The 21,128-nt window shown below is 54.4% G+C and overlaps 1 protein-coding gene across 1 annotated transcript in view; it reads right to left on the bottom strand.

Moving 5' to 3' along the window:
• Positions 1–18,848, bottom strand: part of FREM2 (FRAS1 related extracellular matrix 2) — an 86,456-nt gene extending 67,608 nt beyond the window's left edge. The window contains exons 1-2 of the mRNA XM_038761866.1: positions 13,598–18,848; positions 5,467–5,556 (exon numbers count right to left, since the gene is read on the bottom strand). Coding sequence (XP_038617794.1) covers positions 5,467–5,556; positions 13,598–18,800 — 5,293 coding nt within the window. The 5' untranslated portion in view covers positions 18,801–18,848. The remainder of the gene's footprint in view (positions 1–5,466; positions 5,557–13,597) is intronic.
• Between the last annotated feature and the right edge of the window lie 2,280 nt (positions 18,849–21,128).

The raw sequence follows: 21,128 nt of genomic DNA, 5'->3' as shown, positions 1-21,128 counted from the left end.
AGGAAACTCACAGTCTGAGGGAGAAAAAGAAAGTATCTTAATCCCATTTTACAGACGAGGGACCTGAGGCCAGAAAGGCCAAATGACTTACTCTAGACTACCACTGTAGACTGTGAGCTCGTTGTGGGCAGGGAATGTCACTGTTTATTGTTGAACTGTACTATCGCAAGTGCTTAGTACAATGCTCTGCATGCAGTAAGCGCTCAATAAATATGATTGAATGACCTTGTTAAGGCCATTCACAGCAGGCCAGTGGTGGAATTGGGATTAGAGTAATAATAATAATAATGATGGTATTTATTAAGCACTTACTATGTGCAAAGCACTGTTCTAAGCGCTGGGGAGGTTACAAGATGATCAGGTTGTCCCATGGGGGGGCTCACAGTCTTTATCCCCATTTTACAAATGAGGTAACTGAGGCAGCACAGAGAAGTGAAGTGACTTGCCCAAAGTCACACAGCTGACAGTTGGTGGAGCTGGGACTTGAACCCATGACCTCTGACTCCAAAGCCCGGGCTCTTTCCACTGAGCCACGCTGCTTCTCTGACTAGAAATTGGGTCTACATTGTCAGGCCTGACTCTTTCCACTAGTCCGTTAAGGGACCGACCACATTAAGGCAGCAGAACCTAGCAAAGATGCCACGAGCTCCTGTTCAAGAATCCAGAGCTCCAGGACAATCAGCATCCTCCTTGCTGCACCCCTTAATAACAGCGTAGAGGCTGGGGCCTCAGTCAGACTGGGGAAGCTTTAGGACGGTGCAGCAGAGAGAGAGAGGAGAGATCTGGGCATGAGGAGCTAGAGGGAAACCAGCCAGGCTGTGATCCTGATGGCCAGGTTTTTCCCTGGATTTCCATCTTTCCTCCTCTCCCAAGCATCTCTGAGTGGCCTCACTGCCCCCCCCTTTCACAATCATTCATTCAATCATATTTATTGAGCGCTTACTGTGTGCAGAGCACTGTACTAAGCGCTTGGGAAGTACAAATCGGCAACATATAGAAATGGTCCCCACCCAACAACAGGCTCACACACACCCAACACACACAAATATGCACACACACACATTCTTCCTGTTATGTGATGAGGTCCTTGGACTCACTTAACATACACTGAGATGCCTCATTTCCAGATCCTTCAAAGGCTTGGACTATTTATGCCCTGAGAAAACAGAACAGGCAGAAATTCAACCCTAAGCAGCCAACACCCTTTCTCTGAACTGGCCTTCCTCATTCCCTTCTGCTTTTCCCCCAACCAGAAATATCCACATCCCAGACTAAGGCTGCCTCCCTACCCTAATATAACTTCAGTCAGGCATTGGACTCTCCTGTCACCGCTAATTAATTTTATTGCCAAGAGCAAGGGAATTTCCCCCGAAAGCCCGATAAGTCAGCACAATCTCTTCGTGTTTGCTCTCGGGACCTCATTTTCCTGATCACTGCCTCCGTGGTCATTTTTTCTCCGGAGCCGGCTCTAGCCTGTGGACAGGCCAAACGCCCAGCCCACAGGTAATGTCTTGGTCACTCCAACTGGGATTCACGTACCTTGTCGATCCCCTGCTGTACAGTAACCTTCCCAAGCCCCTGCCAAGCAAAGGGAATATTTATAGAAACGACTTCTCATACTTCGCTCTAGTGTCAATCTACTATTTATGTCTTCCGGTGAAGTGGGAAGGATCGAGGCCAAAGGAAAAACTGTTTGGATGGCAGTGGCCCAGTCAGAATGGGGCAGCAATGAGGCTGGCTGAGGACCAGCTTTCTTCAGCAGTAGAAAGGATCTCTGCCATCATGTCTACTGGCCCTGTCTGAATGCCCAAAGCCAATAGGTAGAACTTTCCTGGAAAGACCACGTCGCCCCGTGCCCCAGGAGAATTCATGCAGCGTTCTGCCAGCCAGAATGGAAACATCCTCTTTGCCCTCCCAATGCCAAGTGGAAGCTACTTCCTTTCCTCCACACCCACTAAGGACACGAAGAAGGCCCCAAGTCACGAGATCCTAGAGAAAATCCTCTGTGCAAGTTCTTTTTAAAACAGCTTGATGGACTGACAAAACGCTCCGGTCTGACTCTGCCCTCCCAGTTATAATAATAGTAATTACAGTACTTGTTAAGCGCTTACTGTGTGCCAAGAACTGTTCTAAGCGCTGGGGTAGATACAAGTTAATCGGGCTGGACACAGGTCCTGTGAAACACGGGGCTCACAGTCTTATCCCCATTTTTTTTACAGATGAGGTAACAGAGGCACAGAGACGTTAAGTGATTTGCCCAAGGTCACACAGCATCATCATCATCATCCATCGTATTTATTGAGCGCTTACTTTGTGCAGAGCACTGTACTAAGCGCTTGGGAAGTACAATTTGGCAACATATAGAGACAGTCCCTACCCAACAGTGGGCTCACAGTCCAACCACCACAGCAGACGTGGTGGAGGCGGGATTAGCACCCAGGTCCCTCTGACCGCCAAGTCCGTGCTCTATCCACTAGACCATACTGCTTCGCATTGCTATTGTTGTAGCACATCTCTATTCCCACTGCCAAGACATGATACGAATCACGGAATTTATTAAGTATTTAGGAGCAGAAGGAGCAGAGGATCTGGGTTCTAATTCTGGCTCTGCCACTTGCCCGCCAGGTGACCTCAGGTAAGTAACCTAACTTCTCTGGGCCTCAGTTTCCTCAGCTGTTAAATGGAATTCAAAACCTGTTCCTACCCTTCTACTTAGCTTACATGCCTCACGTAGGACGGGGACCGTGTCCGACCAGATTACCTTGCATCTACCCCAGCACTTAGTATTGTACTTGCACAGAGAAAGTGCTTAACAAATACGATTATTCATATTACTACTTCTAGTAGGTGGCAAAGCTCTGGGATAATATAGGATTATCAGATCGGACCCAATCCCTGTCCCACAAGGTGCTCACGGCCTAAGTGGGAAAAAGAGCTGGTATCTTACCTCCAAATTTGCAAAAGAAAATGAGCCCCAGAGAAGGTTGGCGCCCAAGGCCACAGAGCAGGCCAGAGGCAGAGCCGGGACTAGAATCTGAGAGTCCTACCTCCCAGGACCACGTGTTTCATGCTAGCTTAATCTGTTTTAACGCTACGTTACCATCTGAAACCCCCAATTTCAAGACTGATTTACCCCAGTTCCACGATATTTTGTGGCTCCACAACACACTGCCCTCCTGTGAATTCCGATGCCTTTGGAAAAGCCAGAGAATTCTCCGAGAAATAGGAAGGAAACTGAAAAGCTCCTCTGACACACTTGTGAATTTTAAAATTCTGCATCTCTCTGCCCTGAATGTTGGACTTCAGCTCCCAGGAAGATCTGGCTGCACACCAGGATCACAGAAGCAAATGTCTGCGTTGCTGACATTCTCCTGGAATCTACCTGAGCCACACTGCACAGTGCTTTGATGTCTCTAAGGGGAGAGGAAAATAGAGAAAGTGATCTGGGCTTTTTGGTCTCGCAAGTGAAATTAAAGATTCTAAAGACCCTGATGGGATAATTGAGTTGTTATTTCCAACAAAGACCCCCATTAGTGTCCCTGCCACATCACCATCCATTCCAGACACACACCCAGCCCTGGAGGCGGCCATTTCTCACTAAATATTTTGAAATCTGATATAACCCCATATTTTCCACAGTTTGAACAAATAATAGTCCTTAGAGGGAAAAGGTACCCTGCCACTCAGCTAAAGAATGTGCAAAACCTTTGGGACACTGGCAATTTTGGGCTTGCTTTCCGAGGAGAGAAAGAAAGATAAAAGAAAAAAGTAAAAGACGTCTCTCACATCCCATAGGTTCAGGGCATTGCATCAGTCGAGCTCTGTGACATTTTTCTGCAGTTTGAAGGAAAACCATACTGGAGTATAAATTCGAAAACGTGGGTTAACCTGGAATATCATTTTTTTATAGATGTGATCCACAGTTTCACACCCATCCGCAGGTGCATATGAAACCCTTCTGTAATCCTGGGTTTTTGGTGGGGAGTAGTTAGGACCACCTTTGGCGGGGGTCGGGGGGGGAGAATACACTTATTTAAAATGTCCTATTATTATAATTATGGTATTTACTATTATTGTATTTAAGCACTTACTATGTGTTAAGCATTGTTCTAAGCATTGGGCTGATACAAATTAATCGGGTCCGACATAGTCCCTGCCCTAAATGGGGTTCACAGTCTAAGTAGGAGGGAGAACAGGCATTCAATCCCCATGTGACAGATGAGGAAATTGAGGCAGAGAGAAATGAAGTGACTCGCCCAAGGTCACAGAGCAGGTAACTGGCAGAGCCAGTTAGGACCCTCTGATTCCCAAGCCGGGGCTCTTTCCTACTAAAGGCCTAAGGGTCACTCACGACACCATTACGATAGCCAGATGTGGGACCAGAAAAATATTTCATACAGTTCTGTGCCTGCTGAGAGGCAAAAATGAAAGTTAAAGTTTAAGTGAGGTTTTTATTGCTTGCTGTAGTGAACAGATTTCCTTGCACTGGAGAAGCAGTGTGGCCTCATGGGCAAAAGCACCGACTTGGGAGCCAGGAGGCCTGGGTTCTAATCCCGGCTCCACCACTCGCCTTTCCTGTGAGCTGGGGCAAGTCACTAAAATTCCCCGGGCTTCAGTTTTTTCTGAAAAATGGGGCTTGGATACTTGTTCTCCATCCCCATTCCTCCCCTGCCTTACCTCCTTCCCCTCCCCACAGCACCGGTATATATGTATATATGTTTGCACGTATTTATTACTCTATTTATTTATTTATTTTATTTGTACATATTTATTCTATTTATTTTATTTTGTTAATATGTTTTGTTGTCTGTCTCCCCCTTCTAGACTGTGAGCCCACTGTTGGGTAGGGACCGTCTCTATATGTTGCCAACTTGTACTTCCCAAGCACTTAGTACAGTGCTCTGCACACAGTAAGCTCTCAATAAATACGATTGAATGAATGAATCCCCATTAGACTGTGAGCTCCATGACAGCGACTATGTCTGATCTGATTGCATGGTATCTACTCCAGAGCTTAGCACAGCGCTTGACACACATCACGAGTGTTTAACAAATATCACAACTTTGCTGGGGCATGCTAGGTGCGAACAGCCTGATTAGAAAGAGCCGTCAAACCCCAGAGAGATGGCTAAATCAAGAGATTTGATTAAAGTAGGGCGGATGCTATTTGCCAATTTTGTCACCGATCACCGCTAACGAAACTGGCTGAACAGAAAACATCACTTCTCTGAGTGAAGCTGCTCAAGTTCATCAGTGTAGATACCCACCTCCCAAAAGCCGGGGGCAACCGATACAGAACACCAAACCCGCTCCAGTCCAAATAACAACAACGCAGCCCAGCCAAAATCCCTGCTAGGAAACAGCAGCTTGTACGGATTTCCCGTAATTAACCTGAACGTCCGCCTAAACCGCCAACAAGAGGAGCCCCTCCACCAGCAAAGGCTCTGCAGGATGCAACCTACTCACCTCCGTCTTCAACCGTGAAGTGGAAAACGTCACTAGTAGCGTTGTGGCCTTCTCTTAAAACGTAGCATATTTTCAGATCATCGATGTCGGCTGGAAAAGAATCAAAAGGCTATCGTTATTAAACCTGGTAGTAGATTAGGGGGGCATTAGCACCTACCAAATGTAGTGAGCTATCTTCCAGGAGGGTGCCCAGCCCGCACCCTCCGCTCCTCCACCACTAATCTCCTCACCGTACCTCGTTCTCGCCTGTCCCGCCATCGACCCCCGGCTCACGTCCTCCCCCGGGCCTGGAATGCCCTCCCTCTGCCCCTCCGCCAAGCTAGCTCTCTTCCTCCCTTCAAGGCCCTACTGAGAGCTCACCTCCTCCAGGAGGCCTTCCCAGACTGAGCCCCTTCCTTCCTCTCCCCCTCGCCCCCCCTCCATCCCCCCATCTTACCTCCTTCCCTTCCCCACAGAACTTGTATATATGTATATATGTTTGTACATATTTATTACTCTATTTATTTTACTTGTACATATCTATTCTATTTATTTTATTTTGTTAGTTTGCTTGGTTTTGTTCTCTGTCTCCCCTTTTAGACTGTGAGCCCGCTGTTGGGTAGGGACTGTCTCTATATGTTGCCAATTTGTACTTCCCAAGCGCTTAGTACAGTGCTCTGCACACAGTAAGCGCTCAATAAATACGACTGATGATGATGATGATAATCTTCCCCCTGCTAGAGCGAGCAGAGCAGAGTGGTCCAGTGGAGAAAGGATAGCTTTGGGGATCGGGAGATCTGGGCTTTGATCCCAGCTAGACCAACAGGAGAACGTCTGCCGGGCACCGGCCGTCAGGGGAAAAGACCTCTATCCAAGGAACGGCTCCGGAGAGGGGGTGTCCGGCTGAACAGGCCCAATGTTTGGTTTTGTTCTCTGTCTCCCCCTTCTAGACTGTAAGCCCACTGTTGGGTAGGGACTGTCTCTATATGTTGCCAACTTGTACTTCCCAAGCGCTTAGTACAGTGCTCTGCACACAGTAAGTGCTCAATAAATACGATTGATTGACTGGAACCCAGAGAAACATCATGGCCTAGTGGATAGAGCAGGAGCCTGGGATTCAGAAGGACTCGGGTTTCCATCCCGGCTCCAAACTCTGCTGTGTGAACTTGGGCGAATCGCTTAACTTCTCTGGGCCTTGGTTTCCTCAGCCGACAGCTGGGGATTAAGGACCTGTTCTCCCTCTTCTTTAGACCGTGAGCCCCATGAGAGAAGCAGCGTGGCTCAGTGGAAAGAGCCCGGGCTTTGGAGTCAGAGGTCACGGGTGTGAATCCCGGCTCCACCACATGTCTGTTGTGTGACCTTGGGCAAGTCACTTCACTTCTCTGAGCCTCAGTTACCTCATCTGTGAAATGGGGATTAGGACCGTGAGCCCCACGTGGGACAACTTAATCACCTTGCATCCCCCCCAGCGCTTAGAACAGTGCTTTGCACATAGTAAGCGCTTAACAAATGCCATCATCATCATCATGAGGGACAGTGATTTTTTTCTGACCCGATTACCTCGTTAATCATATTTACTGAATGCTGACTGTGTGCAAAGCACTGTACTAAGCGCTTGGGAGAGTACGCTATAACATCAAACACATTCCCTACCCATTACAAGGTCACAGTCTAGAGGGGGAGACAGACAATAATATAAACAAACAGATAATTAAATAAATGATATATACAGATATACACCTTTCATCTACCCCACTGCTTAAAAAAGTGCCTGGCATAAGTGGTGAGCACTTAAATATCAGAAGTTCTTCTTCTTATTATTTTTCTATTCACATTACAAAATTAACACTTACAGGGAGTGACCAGGCAAGGTGTTATTTCCAAGGCTGCATTCAAACTCTAGTCAAAATGTAAAATAGCATGAACAGTTATGCAGAACTTGTTTGATAAGTGAGTACTCTAGATGTTTTTGCTATTAACAAAATTTTAAATGATCCCCTGGGGGGCTGAGTACATAAAATCTCTTAATGCTTTCAAGAATGCATGTTTGATATTGAGTAACTGGCAACTCTTTAGCCAAGGCCTTTTGTGAACACCTCCTGAAATATTAACTTGACTAAGAGTCAGTCCACTTGAGGAAAACCAGTGCATTTAAATGTTCCACTCAACAACGTTCTCAATGAAAACAATGACCTGCAGATGAAACTTAAAGTGAGATTAGGCAGTTTAATGAAGTGATCAGGTGGAAAAAAGGGACCTTTTCCCTCAACCACTGCAAATTACATATCGGAGCTTGGTGCTTGGGGAGTTAATGTTTACTTCGGTCAGGTCAGAGATGTTCTGGGCATCACGGATGCAAACCATGAATTTGCCTTCCTCAAGAAAAGACAGGTTACTTGTTTTTCCATTGGCAGGTTTGACCCCAGGCCAAAGCCATCCATTTATTTGATATTAGATAGGGATCGATACGAATCACGGTAGCTAAACTTACAGGGCAGTCCATATATTAGGGAAACCTCCTCCAGGAGGCCTTCCCAGACTGAGCCCCTTCCTTCCTCTCCCCCTCACCCCCCTCTCCATCACCCCCATCTTACCTCCTTTCCTTCCCCACAGCACCTGTATATATGTATGTATGTTTGTACATATTTGTTACTCTATTTATTTATTTATTTTACTTGTACATATCTATTCTATTTATTTTATTTTGTTAGTATGTTTGGTTTTGTTCTCTTTCTCCCCCTTTTAGACTGTGAGCCCACTGTTGGGTAGGGACCGTCTCTATATGTTGCCAACTTGTACTTCCCAAGCGCTTAGTACCGTGCTCTGCACACAGTAAGCGCTCAATAAATACGATTGATGACGATTGATGATGAAACAGGATGTCAAACTTATAAAGACCTTAAATTTACACAGGGCGGAGAAACTTAAAATGGTTTCCTGCCACTGAAGTCAGATTCTTCCGAGGTGTAGGTTATTCCTTAGTTACTGCAGGAGTAACTCACAATGCTTTGCTCATAGGGAGATCTTGGTTCAATGCTTGAGGGCCAGGGGCTGTGTCTAATTCAGAGTATTCTGTTCCAGCACTTATTCAGTGCTAAACTAGCGTTACTACTACTACTTGCCCCACATCATCCGGCTACTACTCAGTTCAAAGTCCAAGTTAAGACCTCAGGCTATCTTGCCCTGCGGTTGCCTCCGTACAACAGCATGAGGGAAACACCTTCTAGAAGCAGTGGAGGAGCTTAGAGAGGCAGTGTAATTTAGAGGAAAGATCCAGGGCCTGAGAGTACGGAGATCCACAATTCTACTTCTTGCTGTGTGACCTTGGGCAAGTCACTCGACTTCTCTGTGCCTCAGTTACCTCACCTGCAAAATGGGGATTAAGACTGTGAGCCCCACGAGGGACAACCTGATTACCTTGTATCTACCCCAGCGCTTAGAACAGTGCTTGGCACAAAGCAAGCACTTCAGAAAAACCACCATTATTATTATTAAGTGCTTACTACGGGCCAAGCACTGTTCTAAGCGCTGGGTTAAATACGGGTAATCAGGTTGGACACAGTCCATGTCTCACATGGGGCTCACTGTCTTAATCCCCATTTTACAAATGATGTAACTGAGGCCCAGAGAAGTGAAGTGACTTAACCAAGGTCTCACAGCAGACAAGTAGCGGAGCTGGGATTAGAACCCAGGTCCTTTTGATTCCTAGGCCCATGCTCCATCCCAGACAACGCTGCTTCTCTAACTTATCTGGATTTCCTCTAACTTATCTGGATTTCAGTTTCCTCTTTTGCGAAACTGTGGTACAATACTTGTTCTCTCCCCCTCCCCTTTAGACTGTGGATCCCTGTATAAAACAGAGAATGTGTTGAATCAATCAATCAATCGTATTTATTGAGCGCTTACTATGTGCAGAGCACTGTACTAAGCGCTTGGGAAGTACAAATTGGCAACATATAGAAACAGTCCCTACCCAACAGTGGGCTCACAGTCTAAAAGGGGGAGACAGAGAACAAAACCAAACATACTAATAAAATAAAATAAATAGAATAGATATGTACAAGTAAAATAAATACAGTAATAAATATGTACAACCATATATACATATATACAGGTGCTGTGGGGAAGGGAAGGAGGTAAGATGGGGGGGATAGAGAGGGGGACGAGGGGGAGAGGAAGGAAGGGGCTCAGTCTGGGAAGGCCTAAATCTGATTATTATAACGGCATTTCTTAAATGCTTACTTTTTTCCCCAAACACTTGCTAAGCGCTAAGGTAGGTGCAAGAGCAGATGCAGTCCCTGATCCACAGGGAGCTCATGCTTTCAACTCCCATTTTATAGAGGAGGAAAATGAGGCCCAGAGAGGGTTAGTGACTTGTCCAAGATCGCCCAGCAGGCCAGTGGTAGATCTGGAACTCAAGCCCTAGTTCTCTGACTCCCAGTCCTGGGTTCTTTCCAGCTGGTCACACTGTCTCTGAATCTTGGGGAATTGATGGCACTAAGAGAAATTAAATGCTCTTATTACTCTATTTATTTATTTTACTTGTACATATCTATTCTATTTATTTTATTTTGTTAGTATGTTTGGTTTTGTTCTCTGTCTCCCCCTTTTAGACTGTGAGCCCACTGCTGGGTAGGGACTGTCTCTATATGTTGCCAATTTGTACTTCCCAAGCGCTTAGTACAGTGCTCTGCACATAGTAAGCGCTCAATAAATCATCATCATCATCATCAATCGTATTTATTGAGCGCTTACTATGTGCAGAGCACTGTACTAAGCGCTTGGGAAATACAAATTGGCAACATATAGAGACAGTCCCTACCCAACAGTGCGCTCACAGTCTAAAAGGGGGAGACAGAGAACAAAACCAAACATACTAACAAAATAAAATAAATAGAATAGATATGTACAAATAAAATAAATAAATAAATAGAGTAATAAATATGTACAAACATATATACATATATACAATAAATACGATTGATGATGATGATGATGATGAGATTAGGAAGGGCAGTTCCATTTCTCAATAAATAGACATCTTCCTATTGCACTTTGGAATGGCATTATTGGAGGAACAGCTCCATTTCCTAAGTGATTTTTTAAGACACCTCGTTTCAAAAGCAAAAGCATGGAGGTCACCCCCTTTCCCTTCCAAGTTGGGGCAGGCACGCTGAGCTAAGAAGCTCTTTCATTTTGCTTTCCCTAGCCTATCGTTCAAAAACTAGACCTAGAGCTTTTTAGGTCAAGCAAGCGAAGGCTTCAACTACAGCGCTATTGCCGTGTAAACTCCAAAAAATGTAGGCAAGATCAAAGTAGAAATAACGCCATCCCTAGGCTCTCTATCCACCTGAAACATATCACGAGAACATGTAAACATTCCCTTTGCGATGGCCCAGAGGCACTGGCAGGAGAAAAATCAACCCGCCAACCGGTTATCAGACACCATCTAAGAGATGAACAGATTATCTTCAAATTTGTTAAATTCACGGCAGATCTTATTTCCCTTATTCTACCCAATCTTCCCATGTTCAACTTCTGGGCTGTATTAACGCTTCAGCTGCAAACACCAATACGCTCCTTTGAAACTAAACTCCTGGCCAGTGTCTCCATCTTCTCCTGCACTGCATCCCTTCATGAACTCGGCACGATCACATCCAGCCATCTGCTATGGCAGAGACTTTTACAACAGCAACTAAAACGGAAATTTGACTTCCTGGTTAAAAGAGGGTTATGTGGACATAGTCGTCGTTTCGATGTCTTTCTAAAAGCGGTTTTTCATTGGGGAAAAAAATGTAAAAGTGCCTCAACCCTTCAGATCCCAGTCAAAATAAAGGACTCCACCCGCACCTTCATGATCAAAATTTAGAGCTAATACACAGGGCAGCTTCTACCCAAGCCACGCAGATCATTTCCTTGGCTGGAAATCAGAGAAAGGCAAATCCTTAATGTCATTCCCCTATTCTTACTCACTTATCTAATCTCCAAAAATATCTGCTGGGAACCAAATTCCAGCCCCGACTTGTAGGAATGAATGCCGGCCCATTTTGCTTTTAATATCTACGACTTTGCTGGACAGATTTGTCTGCCATGGGAAGGCCTTTTTTTTTTTTTTTTTTTTTTTGGATTTCTTCTCCCATGTTTGCACATAATTATCCAGCTGCTGCAGGCTGGAGTTGGGGGATACACACCCTCCCTGTCAAATTCTATCTGAATTCAAGACTAGAGGTAAATAGGTGTGGTTCTTGGATTGGCCTGGAAAATATTTCAACCTTTTGCTCCACATTCTGCATTATTTACCACTCCCATCCAAACGAATACTTTTTTTTCTTTCTTTTTTTTGACCATGGAGGGATTTTCAGAGGGGCATTTTCTTTGATTCCACTCTATTCGCACTCAAAATTCCCGCCATCTCAACTTCCCACCGCATAAAAATACACATGTCCAAAGCTCATAGGACTTCTAGACTCTTCTAGCAAGTGTCAACTTGTCCTTCCCAAGCGCTTAGTACAGTGCTCTGCACAGAGTAAGCGCTCAATAAATACGACGGAATGAATAAATGAATGACAGGGACCTCCAATAAATGAATAACAGGTTAATAAATAACCTCCAATAAATGAATAAATAAATGAATGACAGGGACCCAAAGCTGTGTGGCTTTGGGCAAGTCACTACCCTTTGCTGTGCCTCAGTGACCTCATCTGTAAAACAGGGATGAAGACTGTGAGCCCCCCGTGGGACAACCTGATCACCATGTAACCTCCCCAGCACTTAGAACAGTGCTTTGCACATAGTAAGCGCTTAATAAACGCCATTATTATTATTATTAGTCTTTAGTGGGTGCCAATTCCACAGGGACAATGAGCATCACCACTTTTTGCGTTGGACTCTCTGCCTCTCTCGGCCCAGAGCTCCAGCAAACCAGAGTTTCCAATCTGAGATGAAAGGACCTCAAATCGTGGCTTTCTACACCGTTGGCTCTTCGAATCCATCCAGGGCTTTCCACGTGTACTAAACGTTTGGGAGAGCACAGTAAAACGTTGTCGGTGGACTGTGAGCTGCTGGAGGGGAGGGATCATTTCCATCAACTCCATCATCATCATCATCATCAATTGTATTTATTGAGCGCTTACTGTGTGCAGAGCACTGTACTAAGCGCTTGGGAGGTACAAGTTGGCAACATATAGAGACGGTCCCTACCCAACAGTGGGCTCACAGTCTAAAAGGGGGAGACAGAGAACAAAACCAAACATACTAACAAAATAAAATAAATAGAATAGATATGTACAAGTAAAATAAATAAACAAATAAATACAGTAATGTGATAGGGTGTGACTATGGAAGAAAGGAGTATCCCTGCTATCGGTCCAGGTTGGGAATCCAAGTGGCAAAATTAAAAAAGCAGCGGCTGGAAAAGGTAACAGGAAGTCTGCAGGAACATGGGCTTCTGGGATAAGCAGCGTGGCTCAGTGGAAAGACCCCGGGCCTGGGAGTCCGAGGTCATGGGTTCGAATCCCGGCTCCGCCACTCGTCCGCCGCGCGACCCTGGGCAAGTCACTTCACATCTCTGTATCTCAGTTACCTCATCTGTAAAATGGGGATGAAGACTGTGAGCCCCAAGTGGGACAACCTGATGACTGTCTCTACCTCGGTGCTTAGAACAGTGCTTGGCACATAGTAAATACTTACCAAACAGCATAATTATCATTTTTATTATAATCCCTAAGGCACCGCGCACTTCATGAATTCCAAATCAGAGCCAGAAAAGAAAACGGCAACATGGTGTCACCTCCGCTCCACTGCCCTGAATTTACCAGGACGCGAATGCATAGACAGAAAAAGCTTTACTCTGTGTCTCCTTTTTTTTTCAAATAATAATAATAATGGCATTTATTAAGCGCTTACTATGTGCAGAGCACTGTTCTAAGCGCTGGGGAGGTTACAAGGTGATCAGGTTGTCCCACTGGGGGGCTCACAGTCTTCATCCCCATTTTACAGATGAGGTCACTGCTTCCATGCAGTGCTCTGGACGCAGTAGGTGCTCAATACATACCGCCGATCGATTGATCGACGGAGTCACCCCCCCCAACTCCAGCCCTGCGCCAAGAAATCCATCCCGCCGGGCCCGGGACAAAGGGACGGGGAAGGGTACCTTGCGTAAACTGGTCAACGCTGTGGTTGCCTCTGCCCAGGTGGAGGAGGGAGCCGTGGCGCGGAGCTCCGGTCACCCGAAACCTCAGGGAGACCGGCGCGCTGTCCTCGTCCCGCGCCCTCAGGGCTTTGTTGGTGATCAGGAAGCCCAAGTGGCCCGTGGTGGCCAGAAGGCGCAGGGTGGAGGCCCCCCGGTTCACCACGACCCGAGGCGCGCTGTTATCCACGGCGATGATGCGGATGGCCACGGTCTGGGGCCGCCCGGTCTCAAACACCGTGTCGGGGAAGACGTAGAAGTCCGCGTGGGTGCCGTCGGTCACGGTGAAGGAGAAGCCGTCTCGGGCGGACTCCGTCCCGTCGTGCCTGTAGCTGATGAGGTTCTCGTTCAGGTCTTGCTTGGTGAAGGTCCGGACGGGCCGGGTGCCGTTCATCAGGAGCTGGCCGTGGGCCGGGGGCTGGGTGACCGTGAACCTCAGGAGCCGGTCGGGCGTGTCCCGGTCTTCCACGTCCAGCTCGAAGGGCGTGACGAGCCTGCTTTCCCCCTCGTTCACCACCAGCGGGTGGACGGTGACCACCGGCTTCTTGTTGTCCACGTCGCCGATGGAGATCCGGAAGGTGCGGAAGACGGGGTTGCGGCCGTCGGTGACCTCGAACTCGAAGCCGTCCATCTTGACCTCGTCGTCCGCCGTGTGGACGTAGTAGATCTTGTTCCCGGCGAGCTGGAGCTGAGTGAAGGAGGCGATGGGCACCCCCGCCCGATCCGTGCACTCCAGGCGGCCCCGCGTCGGGGCCCTGGTGATGCTAAAGACCAGCTGCTCGTCGGGGCTGTTCAGGTCGCTGGTGCTCAGCAGGTCCGTGGTGAGGGTGACCCTCCCGCCTTCTTTCAGGGACACCCCCTTGCTGACCACATCCGGGAAGACTACGTCGACGCCCCCGACGGTCACGTAGAAGTAGCGGTCGATGAGGGGGTTGGTCCCGTCGGTCACGTCGAATTTGATCAGGTCCCGGACGCCTTCCCGCCCGGTGTGCACGTACCGGAGGAGGCCCCCGTCCACCTCGCCCTGGGTGAAGTTCATCCCCAGCGTGATGTTCTCCAGCCCGCCGGCAGGCAGCCGCCGCTGCAGGACGCCGTGGCCCGGCCCGCGGCGGACAACGTACACCAGGGTCCGATCGTCGGAGTCCAAGTCGGTCGCCACGAGCGCCCTGGCGCTGAGGACCTTGGTCTCGCCGACCGCGACGTCCAGGCCGTTGTTGACGGCCATCCGGGGGGTCTCGTCGTCGACGGGGATCACGACGACGAGCACCGTCCGCTCCACGGCGTGCCGGCCGTCGGTCAGCCGGACGCCGAAGCTGTCCGCCAGCGTCTCGGAGTCGTCGTGCTCGTAGATGACGCTGGAGCTCTCGACGATCTGGTCCAGGGTGAAGCTCTCCGCCGGCGCCGTCCCGTTGATCAGCTGGGTCACGACGCGGCCGTGGGCGGGGGGCCGGGTGAGGACGAAGGTCAGGTCGTCGGGCGGGACGTCGCCGTCGGCGGCGTTGAGGATGGGCGTGTCGATCACCAGGCTCATGCCCTCCATCACCAGGAACTCCCGCACGAACATTTCGGGCGGCTCGTCGTTGGTGGGGACGATGGCGACGGGGAAGAAGTGCCTGGGGGAGAAATTGACCCCGTCGGAGCAGCGGAAAGCAAACCGGTCCTCCACCGGCTCCACGCCCCTGTGGACGCTCTGCACGTAAAACACGTGGCCTTGCCCGATGTCCTTCAGCGTGAAGGCGCTGATGGCGATGCCCGCGCGGGACTTCTCCGAGCCCGGGCCGGGGGAGATGTTCTCCACGTACCCGGAGGCGGGCTGGATCACGATGGTGCACAAGACGGCGTCGCCGGGCGTGTCGCCATCCCGGACGCTGAGGTGGGACGGCGTGATGACTCTCTTGTCCCCCTCCGCCACCAGGAATCGCTCCCCCACGGCCACCTCCGGGGCCTGGCTGTCCACGGGGAGGACGGTCACCGACACCGTCACCCCCCGCACGACGTTACCGCCCACGGTCCACTCCCGAGACAGGTCCGACAGGGTCAGGTTGAAGGTGTCCTCTCTGGGGAGGAGGCCGATCTCGCCGCCGGTGTGGGCGTAGGCCACGGCGCCCTCCAGGATCTCCCTTTGGGAGAACTGCCCGGCCGGCCTCCCGTTGACCAGGATCTCCCCGAAGGCCGGGGGGTCTTCCACCAGGAAGGTCAGCATCAGGTCGTCGGTGTCCTCGTCGGTGCCCCTGATGACGCCGGCCGTGATCTCCGCCGTCCCGTTCTCCAAGACGTCCAGGAAGGAGCCCAGGGTGCCCGGGGGCAGAGTCAGCGTGGGCACCTCGTCGTCCACCGGGCGCACGCTCACCCTGAGCGTGACGGGCACCACGTGGAGCCCGTCGCTCACCTCGACGGAGCAGCTGTCGCTGGGGGACTCGTCGCCGTTGTGCAGGTAGGCGATCCTTCCCTGCCCGACGTCCTCCAGGTGGAAGGACCGGCCCACGGCGAGCCTCTCCCCGGCCCGCCGCAGCTCCCCGTGCTCGGGGACCCGGGTGAGGGTGAAGGACAGCCGGGCCGCCTCCGTGTCCGCGTCGGTGGCATCCAGCTCGGCCCGGGTCAGGACGTGGCGGCCCCTCTCCTGGACGGTGAAGCCCGTGTTGAGGATCTCCGGGGGCTGGTTGTCCACGGGCTGCAGGTGGAAGGCGAAGGTCCCCGAGGCCGCGTTGCCCGCCCGGTCCTCCACCCGGAACCGGAACTGGGCCACCCGGGCCGCCACCCCCAGCTCCTGGTCCGGCGGCCGGTAGGCGATCTTGTGGTGGTTGACCTGGGCCTGGGTGAAGTGGGTGACCGGCGCCACGGGGTCGTCGGTCAGCACCAGGGTGCCCAGCGCAGCCGGGGCCCGGTTCTCGTCCGTGTCCGTCGGGGGCTGGGTCACCGTGTAGCGCAGCTCCCGGTCGTCGGTGTCCAGGTCGGTGTAGCGGAGCCACTTCTTCCTCAGGGGGGTGAGCTGGTACTCCTGCACCACCATGCGCAGCGGGCAGCCGCTCCCCGGCTCGGGGGGCAGCCGGTCCACGGGGTGGACGCGCAGCACGAAGCTCTGCCGCCCGGACCGGTTGGGCGGGTCGTGGTCGTCCCGCACCGTGAAGTGGAACTGGTCCGTGACGGGGCCCGGCCCGGGGCTGTGGGGCCCCACGTGGCGGTAGAAGAGCCTCCCCGCCACGATGTCCCGCTGCAGCCATTCGGTCACCGGCCGTTCGTAGAGCACCCCGCGCTGGGGGTCCGCCACCCTCCTCCAGGGGCCGCCCGGGGGCCCCTCCTCGCCCTCCGGGGGCAGGGCCCGGCGGATCAGCAGCTGCCCCGCCGCCGAGTAGGGCGGCTCCAGCGCGAAGAGCAGCCGGGCGTCGTCCGAGTTGACGTCCGTGGCGCTCAGGGCCCGGGGCGGGATGGGGACCGTGTCCCCCTCGGCCAGCGCCAGCCCCGTGTTGGCGTTGAGGACGGGCGGCTGGTCGTCGGTGGGCACCAGGGTGATGGGGAAGAGGAACTGCACCCGATGCCGCCCGCCCCCGTCCTCCATGCGCAGCACCAGGTTGTCGCTGAGGGAGCCGTCGCCGGCGTCGTGCCGGTAGACCACCCGGCCGGCCTCCAGGTCCGCCACCGTGAAGCGGCCGCCGGGCCGCGGGCCGGCGCCGGGGGGGCCCAGCAGGGCCAGGTGCCCGTGCCGCAGGCCGGCCACCACCTCCAGCCGCACGGCCTCCAGGTCGTCCTCGTCGCCGACGACCAGGTTGCGGGGGCCGCCGGGCGGCCCGGTCAGCGGCCGGGACTGGCCCTCGTACAGGATCAGCCCGGCGTTGCGGATGACCACGGGGGCCAGCGTGTTCATGGGCTTCACCACCACCATGAAGGCGAAGGGGTCGGAGGTGGCGCCCTCGGGGTCCACCGCCTCCAGCTCCAGCTCGAAGAGCCGCTCCCGGTCGGCGTCCTCGGCCGGAGGCTGGTAGGCCACCTTGAGCAGGCGCAGGTCCCGCTGGCTGAAGGAGGAGAGGGGCAGGTCGCGGTCGTCGGTGCTCACCAGTTGGCCCTGGCCCGGCTGGAAGGGCGAGGTGAGGTTGAACACCAGCAGGTCCCCGGGGGTCTCGGCGTCCTCGGCGGCCAGCATGTCCGGGGTCAGGGCGGTCAGGACGAACTGGTCCACCTCCATCATCATCATGGCCACGAAGCTGGGCCTGGGCGGCGTGTTCCGGGCCCCGCCGCGGATCCGCACCAGGATCTGGAAGTGCTCCCGCTTCAGGGCCGGGCTCCCGTCCGGGGCCCCCCGGGGCCGCAGCTCCACCGCCATGGGCACCCAGTCGCGGTCGGGGGAGCGGCCGGGGGCCGTGTGGCGGTAGCGCACCCCGCGCCGCAGAAAGGTCCCGCAGTCCACCATCCAGGGTCGCCCGGGCCCGGCCCGCTCGTCGTCCTCGTCCTCCGCCTCCCGGGGCGGCGGCCCCTCTCCGGCTCCCGGGGCGTGGAGCACCTCCCCGTAGCGGGGCAGTCCTCCCAGCCCGGGCACGACCCCCACCCGGCAGTCCTGGTCCTCGGGCCGGTAGGCGAAGTCCAGGTTGCGGCCGTCCAGGGGCGGGCTGGTGCCCAGCGGGCGGTCCACGTCGAGGGGCAGGTTGCGGGTCACGACCTCCAGCTGGGAGAAGGTCACCTCCACCTCCAAGACCAGGGGCAGCAGCACGGTCCGGTCGGGCTGATCGTAGCGCAGCCGCAGGCGGACCCGGTCCCGCGCGGGGCTGCGGGCGCCCAGGTGCGTGTAGCGGACCCGGCCGGGGCCGAAGTGGCAGGGGAAGCGGCGGGGCCGGAGGCGGCCGGGAGGCCGCACCGGGCCCTCGTCGCCCAGGACGGACAGGTGGCAGCGGTCCCCGGGAGCCACCCGCACCACCAGGTCACGCAGCGGGTCCAGCCAGGCCGTGCGGCCGAAGGGTACCCGCAGCCCCCGGTTGGCCAGCACGATGGCCTCTTTGGCGTGGGGTCCCGAAGGCCCCGGGTCCTCGCCGGCCAGCGATGGCGACGGCGACAGCAGCAGCAGGAGGAGGAGGAGGAGGAGGCCGGGCAGCCTCGGGGCCGGGGTCCAGAAGGGGCCACCGCCGGGCTGCGGGGTCCTAGTCCGGGAGGTGTGAAGCGGCGTGGCCCCGGGAGCCATGGAAGCCCCGTGTCCACTCGGGGAGGCCGCAAAGGCCCCAGGGGCAAGTAGAGACCGAAGCCCACGAGGGGAGGCCGGAGCTGCTCCGGGACCTAGCAGAGTCTCTAACCCACGTGAGGGGAAGCTGGAGGGGCTCCGGGGGCTAGCAGAGAACTGAGCCCACAAGGGGAGGCTGGAGGAGCCCCGGGGGCTAGCAGAGACCCGAGCCCATTAAGGGAGGCTGGAGTGGAACTGGGGGCTAGCAGAGACCCGAGCCCATTAAGGGAGGCTGGAGTGGAACTGGGGGCTAGCAGAGACCCGAGTCCACGAGGGGAGGCTGGAGTGGCCCAGGGGGCTGGTACAGACCCGAGCCTATGAGGGGAGGCTGGAGTAGCACCGAGGGCTAGCAGAGACCCGAGCCCACGAGGGGAGGGTGGAGTGGTCCCGGGGGCTAGTACAGACCTGAGCCCACGAGGGGAGGCTGGTGTGGGCCGGGGGCTAGTACAGACCTGAGCCCACGACGGGAAGCTGGAGTGGCCCCGGGGGCTAGCAGAGACCCGAGCCCACGAGGGGAGGCTGGGGTGGCCCGGGGGAGCAGCAGAATCCGGAGCCCACGCGGGGAGGCTGGAGTAGCACCGAGGGCTAGCAGAGACCTGAGCCCATGAGGGGAGGCTGGAGTGGCCCGGGGACTAGTACAGACCCGAGCCTACTACGGGAGGCTGGAGTGGGCTGGGGGCTAGTACAGACCTGAGCCCACGAGGGGAGACCGGAGTGGCCCCGGGGGCTAGCAGAGACCCGAGCCCACGACGAGAGACTGGAGTAGCACCGAGGGCTAGCAGAGACCCGAGCCCACGACGGGAGACTGGAGTAGCACCGAGGGCTAGCAGAGACCCGAGCCCACGCGGGGAGGCTGGAGTAGCACCCAGGGCTAGCAGAGACCCGAGCCCACGAGGGGAGGCTGAAGTGGGCCGGAGGCTAGTACAGACCTGAGCCCACGATGGGAGGCCGGAGTGGTCCTGGGGGCTAGCAGAGACCTGAGCCCACGAAGGGAGACTGGAGTGGCCCCGGGGACCAGCAGGATCCCGAGCCCAAGAGGGATGGCTGGAGTGGCCCTAGGGGCTAGTACAAACCTGAGCCCACGACGGGAGACTGGAGTGGCCCAGGGGGCCAGCAGGATCCCGAGCCCACGAGGGGAGGCTGGAGTGGCCCAGGGGGCTAGTACAGACCTGAGCCCAAGAGGTGAGGCTGGAGTGGCCCTGGGGGCTAGCAGAGACCCGAGCTCACGAGGGGAGACTGGAGTGGCCCCGGGGACCAGCAGGATCCCGAGCCCACGAGGGGAGGCTGGAGTGGCCCTGGGGGCTAGTACAGACCTGAGCCCAAGAGGTGAGGCTGGAGTGGCCCTGGGGGCTAGCAGAGACCCGAGCTCACGAGGGGAGACTGGAGTGGCCCCGGGGACCAGCAGGATCCCGAGCCCACGAGGGGAGGCTGGAGTGGCCCTGGGGGCTAGTACAGACCTGAGCCCTCGACGGGAGACTGGAGTGGCCCAGGGGGCCAGCAGAGACCCGAGCCCACTCGGGGAGGCTGGAGTGGCCCTGGGGGCTAGTACAGACCTGAGCCCACGACGGGAGGCTGGAGTGACCCCGAGGCTAGCAGAGACCCGAGCCCACGAGGGGAAGCTGGAGTGGGCCAGGGGACCAGCAGGATCTCGAGCCCAAGAGGGGAGGCTGGAGTGGCCCTGGGGGCTAGTACAGACCTGAGCCCACGGGGTGAGGCTGGAGTGGCCCAGGGGGCCAGCAGGATCCCGAGCCCACGAGGGGAGGCTGGAGTGGCCCAGGGGGCTAGTACAGACCTGAGCCCAAGAGGTGAGGCTGGAGTGGCCCTGGGGGCTAGCAGAGACCCGAGCTCACGAGGGGAGACTGGAGTGGCCCCGGGGACCAGCAGAATCCCGAGTCCAAGAGGGGAGGCTGCAGTGGCCCTGGGGGCCAGCAGAGACCCGAGCCCACGAGGGGAGGCTGCAGTGGCCCTGGGGCCGGCTGTGCCTCGCTCGGCTCCGCTCGGGAGCACCACGAGCGGTCGGGGAAACCCCGCCCACCCTCCCGCCCCCGCCAATGGGGGCTCCAGGGCCGCGCCATCCGCGCACGCCATTGGACGCGCCCGGCTGTCAATCAGCGCCGAGCCGCACGGGGGGCAGGAGGAGGAGGAGGAGGAGGAGGGACCGGCCCGCAACAGGTTGCTCGTTCGTTCGTTCGTTCATTTATTTATTTTACTTGTACATTTCTATCCTATTTATTTTATTTTGTTGGTATGTTTGGTTTTGTTCTCTGTCTCCCCCTTTTAGACTGTGAGCCC

This window comes from Tachyglossus aculeatus, chromosome 20 (genome assembly GCF_015852505.1).
Source record: "Tachyglossus aculeatus isolate mTacAcu1 chromosome 20, mTacAcu1.pri, whole genome shotgun sequence".
NCBI classification, from domain to species: domain Eukaryota; kingdom Metazoa; phylum Chordata; class Mammalia; order Monotremata; family Tachyglossidae; genus Tachyglossus; species Tachyglossus aculeatus.
This window is presented reverse-complemented; position numbering and strand designations above follow the sequence as displayed.